At 43.5% G+C, this 10,690-nt stretch overlaps 2 protein-coding genes across 2 annotated transcripts in view; one reads left to right on the forward strand and one right to left on the reverse strand.

Annotated features, from left to right (window-relative positions):
• PTDSS1 (phosphatidylserine synthase 1) overlaps window positions 1-6,023 on the reverse strand; it is a 67,906-nt gene extending 61,883 nt beyond the window's left edge. Inside the window, exon 1 of the mRNA XM_006859200.1 lies at window positions 5,714-6,023. Within this exon, the coding sequence (XP_006859262.1) occupies window positions 5,714-5,892 (179 nt within the window). The 5' untranslated portion in view covers window positions 5,893-6,023. The remainder of the gene's footprint in view (window positions 1-5,713) is intronic.
• Window positions 6,024-6,405: 382 nt separating this feature from the next.
• Window positions 6,406-10,690, forward strand: part of MTERFD1 (MTERF domain containing 1) — a 33,681-nt gene continuing 29,396 nt past the window's right edge. The window contains exon 1 of the mRNA XM_006859201.1: window positions 6,406-6,418. The gene's annotated coding sequence lies outside the window, so the exon portion shown is untranslated. The remainder of the gene's footprint in view (window positions 6,419-10,690) is intronic.

Here is a 10,690-nt window from a genome sequence, read left to right on the forward strand (position 1 = left end):
CTCCCATAAAGATTTACAGCTTCAGAAACCCTGTACAGGGTCGCTATGGGTTGGAACCAACTCCACGGCACATAACAACAACAACAACAAAGATTTATTATTTGTGTGGGTGCTCAGTTGCTCAAGGAAAAGCTGGTGACTTGAACCCACCCAGCTGCTCTGCAGGAGGAAGGTCTGGCTACCTGCTTCTGTAAGGCTGCAGCTGAAGAAACCACAAGGGGCCGCTCTACTCTGTCTAATGCTGTCGCTTTGAGGGAGAGATCAATTTGAAGGGAGTCCTGGTGTGGCACTCTGGGTTAATGTGCTGGGCTGCAGTGTAGGTTTGAACCATAATTCCGGCGGTTCAAACTCACTAGCCACTCCTCAGAAACCCTATACAGGATCTCTATCAGTCAGAACCAACTCAATGGCACTTAACAACAACAACAAGAGCAAAGGGAAAGCAGGAAGCCACACAGGTCAGAAATATGACTCAAGGATGTGATGGAGAAGTGGAGCTCCAAAGCCACTAAGGGAAATGCAAGAAAAACCATTATTCATAAAGGCATTAAAAGTCTGTCCTTTCTCCCACCCCTGTCTCCTTAGTCTTCGATCAAGGAGAAACCTAGCACAGGCAAGCTGATAAGCCTGTAGGCACAGTGCATCTGCAACTCGGAAATCTACTCCAAGTTTATCAGTTGAAACCAGCTGAGTTCATTGTGACTTGTGCTGACCTCACGCTTTGCAGAGTAGATTTGTGCTCCAGAGTAGAATTGTGACCTATCTGAAACAAATCATCAAGCTTTGCTTCTGAGGCGTCTGGGTGGGTTTGAACCTCCAACCTTTCAGTTTACTTGCTGTTGTTAAGTGCCATTGAGTTGGTTCTGACTCATAGTGACCACAACGACCAAGTATAGGGTTTTCAAGGAGCTGTGGTGAGTTTGAAAGCTGGACTTTCAGTTAGCAGTCCAGTGCTATCCTACAGTGCCACACCAGGACTCAGGTTAGTAACCAAGTACTTAATCATTTGCACCACCTAGGGACCTACGTCATGATTTTTGCACAAGAGTTAACAGAGGCTTTTTTCCCTGTTTTGTTTTATTTTTTACCAGGTCTCTTAAGGAGAGAGTGGGGTTGCTATCAATGTGGTTTAGTAGATTTGGGCCTTTTCATATCTAAAGTTTGAGTGCTGAAAACTAAGGCCATTCAGCATTCCAAGTTTACTAACTTCTGAAAACAGAGTAAATACAAAGGAGAGCGCCTCACTAATTATTATACTCTGAAGTCCAGACAATGGTTTTTCTTTGCCCCATTTTGGCTGAATAAACTTACAAGAACAAACTTACAAGCCAAGTCATCTCATGTATGAAAACTTTTATTCTGAAGTGTGGCAAAGTAAGCTTTTTCAAATCTGAGGGCAAATGATTAGGTAGCATCTGACTTTATTTTTAATGAAGGTCAGAGGGAAAGGAGGTTTAAATGCCACGGCTTAACAGTAAATTGGCCTAGTTGCTATTAACAAAAGAACTACTTGACAGATCCAAACTTGCTCAGACTTCCATGTGAAGTATCTAATCCTCCCCAATCCTAAATTCTTGCTGGGTCTCTGCAGTATGTGATTATTACCCAGGTATTGTTACTCACACATTAATAACATGATAAACCCAAAGTATTCTATCTCCTGTTCTCTTAGATGACTAGTCTTTGAAAAACAAGCTTTAAGAAATTTTAAAAGTTGTATTGAACGAATTGTATTGAATAGCTAGTCAACTAAAACCATATATAAAATAAGAAAAAAGTAATTATTGCTGGAAATATCATTAGAAGAGTACAGAATGAATAATTTTCATTTAAGAAGTCATTACTTAAAATGTTTATGGAGGGAGATAGTAATCCTAAGGGTCCTAAAATCACTAAAAAATATATCTTATACAAAAATGTATAAGATATATTACTGTTGTGTTAATTAAATTATGGAGTCCTGGTGCGGTGCTGTAGGTTAATGCGCTGGACTCCAAGGTTGGCGGTTCAGGCTCACCAGCTGCTCCTCGGAAACTCTATACACAGTTGCTATGAGTCAGAACTGACTCGACAGCACTTAACAATACAACAATTAAATTATGTTGTTGGCAAAGAATAATGAAAGTATCATGGTCTGCCAGAGAATAAATAAATCTGTCTTGGAAGGATGCTCCTTAGAAGCAATGATGGGAGACTTTGTGTCTTGTTCTTCAGACATATTGTCAGGAGAAACCAGTCCCTGGAAAAGGACATCGTGCTTATACCGTGGGGGTAGGGGAGAAAGACTCTCAAGATGGACTGATACAGGGGCAGCAGCAATGGGCTCGGACATAACTGTGAGGATGGCGCAGGACTCGTAGCGTGGTGTATAGGGCACTATGAGTTGGAACCAATTCAACCGCATCTAACAATTGTATTAATGGTGTATTACTTTTGACAAGTTGCTACGATTCATTTATTTTACTTTCATCACTATAATTCAACAGCTTTGGCAGAATAGGCTATAAAAGGGAAAATTCCAGAAGAATGTTACTTTGTATATTAGAAAAGAGGAAGAGAGATCTATTCTGAAAGGGCATAAAATAATATTATTAAAGATAAAACATTGGAATAAGCTGCTCATTCCTTCTTCTCATTAATTGAAACACTTTTGTAATTTCCAAAGGCAGGCCCTCACTAATTTCATCACTGTCAATCCACACATAAGATAAAGCTAAACTGAGTTAATATGAAACTGGTATGAATGTTATCCAATCAAAACAATGTCCATTTCTCCAATGTCTTCAACCTTTTTCTCCATTACAGGACATACTGTTTCCTCATTCAATTCAGGAGGCATTAGCATACACTGAAACTATGTAACAATAATGATCTCACATTTATTGAACACTTAAACAATTTGCCATGCATTGAATTAAACAATTCTAGGAGACAGTGCAGCTGATATTTCGATTTTACATATAAGAAAACCAAGACTGATCAAAATTAAGTGTCCAAACAGCAATTAAGTGATAAAATCAGATGATGTGATGTATTTGGGGGTAATCATAATTAGGGACAAGACTGATTTATCTCAAAACTACAAATGTATTCTTGGTCAGATATCATGGAAAGGTATGGCCTTATTTTACCCCACATAAATAGTAGCAGGATCCCTCAGTCATTAGGGTAAGTAATCATTACATTATGTTTAATACTTTTAGATAGATTAATCCATGGAGATTCACAGTAAGAACCAAGAGTCAAATGGATTGTGGAGGTACGGAAGAAATAAGACGTAGAAGATATTATTAATTTTAGTAAAAACTTCAAAGAATCCCAGTGATTTTCTAGGGAGGCATCAGTGACATGTGTCTGTGTGTGTGATAGGAACAATTCATTCTTGTTGCACCATATTGTTTACGCAGTGCAATACATTTAGCTGCCTTATCTTCTACTCACAGCCAGCCGTGTCTTCCTAATCCTTGTGAGTACCTATTATACCTCCTTCACCTTTTTCTGATGTCCCTGACTGTTAAATTAAATACTTGGGGTGAGGTAACTAACATTGTATCATGTACCAGATAGTTATTGTACCAGGTACTCTGCTAAATGCATTGACTCAAATGTATTTAACCTTCATAGTCCAGTGAGATACTTAATCCACATTTTACAGATACGGGCCTTAAGGCTCAGAGAAAGGGTAAGTAACTTAACCTGGGAAACAACATTTTGAAACCACCAGTCTGGTCTTAACACTATACTAGTACTCTGGGTTAGTCTTTAAAGCCACAATATTGTGGGTAGGTAGACCTTTCTTTCCTCGAAAGAGGTGCAGTCAGATAAATTCTTGTGAAAGAACCATGGTATGTGATTGTTTTGAGCCAGTTTTCTGGGCTGGGAATCGGGAGGGAGGGGAGCACATGTTTAGTGAGGTAATTTAGAGCTGTATGTGGGTGTCAAGAGTTGGGCTGATAAGAGACAACAAGAAAGGAATGGTTCCTTGCTACCATTACTGTTTTGATCAGGGTTCCAATAGCTAAATCTTGATTAAAAGAAGGAAACCAGACTCACTGGATACACTGAGGCTGGAAGAACCCCTGAAGGTATAGCCTAGAAACAATTTTTGAACTTTGAGCCAAAACTATCCCACAAAGTCATCTTTAAAATAAACCACAATTTAGCACAAGAAATACTGTCTGTAGTCAGCACTTTGCCCTACTGAAGAAGTACATATGAGACTGAAATGATGACAATTAACACACGAGAACTTTAGGGGCAACAGCAGGCCACAGATAGGGAGAATGGTGACACATTGTGAAAAATGTTTAATGGTGCCTTTTTTGTTGCATATATTTTCATCAAAGGAGTACTGGTGTGCTGTAGGATAAGCACAGAACTACTAACCATAAGTTGGCAGTTCAAAACCACCAGCCGCTCTTCAGGAGGAAGATGAGGCTTTCTGCTCTGGTAAAGAAGGCCTCTCAGAAACCCTATACAGGGTCACTATGAGTTGGAAACAACTCACTGGCATCGGGTTTGGTTTTGGTTTGTAAATTTTCTTCAACAATAAAGAATTGGGCTGGGTGATCATATGAACAGGTGCTCTGAGTGTATATGTGCATGTTTTACAAGAGGATTGTGTGACATCTGTAAATTTTTTATATATATACACAGTATATTGTATTTCCTACCCACCAAGGAGCTCTGGTAGCATAGTGGTTATGAGTTGGGTTGCCAACCTCAAGGTCAGCAGTTCGAAAACTACCAGCGGTTCTGCAGGAGAAAGATGAGATGTTCTGCTCCCGTAAAGATCTACAGCCTCGGAAACCCTATGCAGGGTCACTAAAAGATCTACAGCCTCGGAAACCCTATGCAGGGTCACTATGAGTCAGAACCGACTCCACGGTACTTAACAACAACAACAACCCACCAGGTACAGCTGTACCTGCTTTACAAAGTCACATGTGAACAGGGCTGGATGTGTACTGCGTGAAGTCAGTGCTGCTCTAGTTTGGTATTTTGTAGCAAGGTTTGCAAGAGGTGATGGTTTATCAACTGTGCTGGAAGTGGAAAGGTCTGCTATGCCGTGTGTGTCTACAACGGTAGTTTGTGCTGTGGTATATGACTGGGTTATGTTTGAAGATGGGGGAAGGGCTGTGCTATATGATTATGTGTGATGTATCCGGGGCTTGCTGCACGAGAAAAGATTGTGTGGTGCGCCACACGTGTGTAGTCTGTGTGCATGGCGCGTATGGTCTGGATGAGTGTATGGTGTACAGGGTGTTTTACAGCAGTGTGTGTGTGAGTGCGCGCGCGCAAAATGATGCACACCAGATGATTCATGCAGTGTGCTTGGATAGGGACAGCGGCTGGAGGGGCTGCAGAACAGGGGGCTGCGTTCTGATGAGCGTGGGGAGCTGTGTGGGGTGCAGGAGGCGAGCGGGGCTCCTGCTTGGTAACCCGCGTGCGTTAGTGATGAGGGCCAAAACCGCTGCTGTGTGAGGCAGGGTGGGGTTGAGGTGTGTGGGGAGGCTGTGATGGGGGTAGGGGCGTCCAGACAAGCTGGAGGGGAGGGGTTGGGATTGCAGTGAGACAGCGGCTGGTGGTGGAGTTGCGTGGGCGACGTTCGTGGAGCATGAGCTCGGCTTCCTCCCCCCAGAGCCTCCTCCGGCCACACTCTCGGCCACCGCTTCCCTCCCGCCTCTTCCCTGCGCCGTCCCGCCCGCCTTACCTGGTGAAGGCGAAGTACATGAGGCTGACGATGGTGAAGCTGAGCAGGGTGATGGTGTGCGGCCGGTAGAAGAAGTCGATGGTAATGTCCTCCACTTGCTGCTCGTTGATCATCCGGAAATGCATCTTGTAGTTCACATCGTCTTTGCTCAGGGTCCTGCTCCCCACGCAGGACGCCATGGCCCGCCTCCCCGTCCTGCGGCGGCGCTGGCGGCCCCGGCCCGGAGGCTGGGACCTCGGAGGTGGGAAGCCGCAGCGGAGAAGCAGCCGGGCGGCGGCGCCGGGTCTAGCGCGGAGCAAAGGCTGAGAGCTGAGGGAAGGACAGGCGCGGGAGGGCGGGGTCGCAGCGCCGCCAACGAGGCCTCAGGCGGGGTGGCGCCTTCGGTTGTCCCGAGCTGGCGTCCTAGAAGACGCATCACTGGACACTCAGGAAGTCATAAGACTTACAGTAGACCAGATCTGAGGTAAGAAGAGAGGAAGAGAAGGAAGGCCGAGGTCCTGGGTCGGCTCGATGCTCCTCACGACACCAGCGCTCCCCCCGCGCTGACTCTCAAATGGTCTCACCCACTCGGGCCATTACCCACGTGAGCGCAGGCGCGCAGTGGCGCGCGGGCCCAGAAGCTGACCAGCGGCGGTGCGGCGCGTCTGGAGTGGGCTCGGGACGCGCTGTCCCGACAGTCGCGGCGCAGCACGGGCCTAGCCACAGGTAATTGGGGAGTCACCGAATCGAAGGGGCCTCCTCCGGGCCGGCGAGCGACCCCTTTGGGGCCCTAAACCCACTATGGTCCAGCCTACGCCCTGAACCCTCCTCCAGGTTTTCAAGTCTTCGTGGTCTGGACGAGGATGATTTGTTTCTGTTCCATGGCTGGTGGGACAGAACGCAGCCATGCTTGTTTATTAGCGAGCTTTGCAGAGGACGCTGGAGAGGCCTACCCTCCAAACTGTCTTCCTGTGCAAGTTCACTTTTAAAATTAACATTGGCTCGTTAAAATGTGTTGGGGGGAGGACGTGAAGCATTATTTGCGGGTTCTTTATTACAATCCCGTTTTTGTTGTTAGGTGCCATCGATTCGACTTATAGCGACCCTGTGCTCAACAGAACGAAACACTGACCGATCCTGAGCCAACCTCACAATTGTTGCCACGCTCGAGTCCACTGATGCTGCCATTTTGCAGTCCCCTACCTGGTGTGGCGCTGTGCGCTAATGCCTCAGACTGCAAAGTCGTTTGAATTGTAAGGTCGGTGGTTCAAGCCACACCAGGACTCCATCACAGAAGTAAAAATCTTTAACTGGGGGGTGAGGGGGTTAGGGAATATTAAGTGTCAACTTTTCTTATCAGCGTTGTACTAGGTCCAGAGTTGAGAACTAGTATATGATACTTTAATGGGCTAAGAGTTCTTTCAGTTTGTTCTTTAATCTTTCTGGTGGAAGAGTCAGGTTACAAGATTTCTTTTGGTCAGCATACAGTGTATTTGTCTATATCTGGAGTGCCCTTGATGGCTTTGAATACTGCATAAGGCATACTTGCTGTTGATTTAGTTCCATTCAACAAACATCACAGCAATTAGACACTTTGCTAGTGGGGAATAAGCACAGACAATAAGCACAGCCCTACTCTAGTGAACTGGAGTCCTGGTGTGGCGCTGTGGGCTACTGCGTCAGACTGCAAAGTCGTTTGAACTGCAAGATCGGTGGTTCAAGCTTATCAGCTGCTCCTTGGAAACCCTATACAGGGTCCCTATGGGTCAGAATCGACTCGATGGCACTTAACAACAACAAAAACTCTAGTGAACTAGCAATTAATTGTTACCATTTATAAACAGCTATGAAATGATGACATACAGAAGATAGTGTATTTGGAAATGAAAAGGTGACCCAGTAGAATGTGGAAATTATCAAACAATATCACTAACAAGTAAAATGTTGCTGAAGATAATTAAAAACCTGTTTCAGCAGTACATTGACAGGGAGCTTCCAGAATTTCAGGCCAGATTCAGAAAAGGATATGGAACTAGGGATATCATTGCTGACCTCAGATGCATCTTGGGTAAATGCAAAGAATACCAGAAAGATGTGTACCAGTGTCTTATTGACTGTAGAGGCACTGGATTTAGATGGTTAACAAATAATGAATAACATTGCAAAGAATGGCATTTCCAGAACATTTAATTGTGCTTATGAGAAACCAGGTGTGGTGCTGTGGGCTAACTTGCTGGACTGCAAAGTCATTTGAACCACAAGGTCGGTGGTTCAGGCTCACCAGCCGCTCCTTGAAAACCCTATACCGGGTCACTATGGGTCAGAACCGACTTGATGACACTTAACAACAACAACAATGAGGAGTCTAGACATAGATGAAGAGGTAGTCAGTCATTCCAACACAAGGGGATTGTTGTTGTTTGGTGCCATCGAGTTGGTACCCGCTCATAGCAACCCAGTGGACAGCACAACAAAACACTGCCCGATCCTGGGCCAATCTCATAATCGTTTCTACACTTGAGCCTATTGATGCTGCCATACTGTACCAATCCATCTTGCTGGAGGTCTTCCTCTTTTTCTTCGACGTTGCATTTTACCAAACATGATATCCTTCTCCAGTGACTGGTCCCTCCTGACAATATGTCTGAAGTATGCAAGACAAAGTCTTGCCATCCAGACTGTACTTCTTCCAACACAGATCTGTTTGTTCTTTTGGAAGTCCAAGTCTTTCAATATTCTCCTCCAAAACCACAACTCAAATGCATCAGTTCTTCTACAGTCTTCCTTGTTCACTGTCCAACTTGCTTATGCATATGAGGTTATTGAAAATACATCTCGAAATGATTGAACATCAACCATTTCTTTTTGGTACAGTGACTTTGTACATTCCTTCCTTCTTTTGAAGTTTTCTGCATCATTCAATAATTTGCCCAGAAAATCCTTCAATACTGCAAGTCAAGGCCTGAATTTTTCTTCGGTTCCCTTAGCTTGAGAACTACTGTGTGTGTTCTTCCCTTTTGGTTTTCTAAGTCCATGTCTTTCCACATTTCTTTTTAATATTTGACTTTGTCTTCTCAAGCTGACCTTTGAAATTTTCTGTTCAGCTCTTGTACCTTCTCACTCCTTCCATTAGCTTTAGCATCTTTACGCTGGAGAACATGTTTCAGAGTCTCTTCTGACGTCTCTTTTGGTCTTTTCCTTCTGTCTTGTCTTCTTAATGACCTTCTGCCTTCTTCCTGTACGATGCTCTTAATGTCATCCCACAACTCTTCTGGTCTTTTAAAGAACTGATGCACCAGATCAGTTCTTTAGGTGATTTCTAAATTCAGGTGGAATATATTCTAGGTCATATTTTGGCTCTCGTGGAATTGTTTTAATTTTTTTCAGCTTCAGCCTGAAATTTGCATATGAAATTGATGGTCTGTTTTACAATCTGCCCCTGGCCTTGTTTTGGCTGATGATATGGAGCTTTTCCACTGTCTTTTTCCACAGATGTAGTCAGTTTGATTTCTGTGTATTCCATCTGATGAGGTACATGTGTATAGTCATCATTTATGTTGTTCAAAACAGGTATTTGCTTTGAAGAAGTTATTAGTCTTGAATAATTCTATCATGTGATCTCTAACATCGTTTCTATCATTAAGGCCATATTTTCCAACTACTGATCCTTCCTTTTTGTTTCCAATCTTTGCATTCCAATCGCCAATTACCAATACATCCTGATTGCATGTTTGATCAATTTCAGACTGAAGAAGTTGATAGAATTCTTCAATTTCATCATCACTGGTTGTAGTGGTTGGTGTATAAATTTGAATAATAATTGAAAGTATTAACTGGTCTTCCTTGTAGGCATATGGATATTATCCTATCACAGACAGCGTTGTACTTCAAAATAGATCTTGAAGTGTTCTTTTTGATGATGAATGGAACACCGTTCCTCCTCAATTTGTCATTCTCAGCATAATAAACCATGCGAGTGTCAGATTCAAAATGACCAATACCAGTATATCTCAGCTTACTAATGCTTAGGACATCAGTGTTTCTGTGTTCCTTTTCATTTTTTACAATGTCCAGTTTTCCTAGATTCATACTTCATGCATTCCATGTTCCAATTATTAGTGGATGTTTACAGCTGTTTCTCTTCATTTTGAGTTGTGCCCCATCAGCAAATGAAGGTCATGAATGCTTTACTCCATTTTCATCATCATGGTCAACTCGACTTTGAGGAGGCAGCTCTTCACCAGTCATATTCTGAGTGTCTTCCAACCTAAGGAGCTCATCGTCTGGCACTATATCTGACAATATTCTGGTGCTGACAGTGTTCCACTATGATTCATAAGGTTTTCAGTGACTAAATATTCAGAAGTAGTCCATTTCTCTTTCTTCCTCGTCTGTCTTTCATCTGGAAGCTCAACTGAAACCTATACATCGTGGGTCACCTTTCTGGTTTAAAATACCTGTGGCATAGCTTCCAGAATCACAGCAACACACAAGCTCCCACAGTATGACAAACCTACAGACAGTGGTGGAATCACTCCATACTAGAGAACTAAAATGTCCATATCATGCTTCCCCTTCAGGGCCTGCCCTTGGACCTGAAAAAATAAATAGTTCATTGGAATGGAATTGCCTATTGTGGTAAAGGTATTTCATTCTTTGGAAACTGTGTACAGTGTTGTTATGAATCGGAACTGACTCTACAGCACTTAACAACAACAACAACCTCTGTGCTAAGAATAGAATTGTAATACATAAACACTGTCTTTTTAAAAGTTAGCTTTGTTGTTGTTGTTGTCAGGTGCCATCGAGTCGGAACCGACTCATAGCGACCCCATGCACAGCAAAACGAAACAATGTCCGATCCTGGGCCAACCTCACTACTGCTGCCACACCTGAGTCCGTCAATGAGATGCCACCTGGCCGATCCATCTCTTTAGAGGGCTTCCTCTTTTTTTCTGACCCTCCACCTTACCCAGCATGACATCCTTCTCCAACGAT

This window comes from Chrysochloris asiatica, unplaced genomic scaffold (assembly GCF_000296735.1).
Source record: "Chrysochloris asiatica unplaced genomic scaffold, ChrAsi1.0 scaffold00031, whole genome shotgun sequence".
Lineage (NCBI taxonomy): Eukaryota > Metazoa > Chordata > Mammalia > Afrosoricida > Chrysochloridae > Chrysochloris > Chrysochloris asiatica.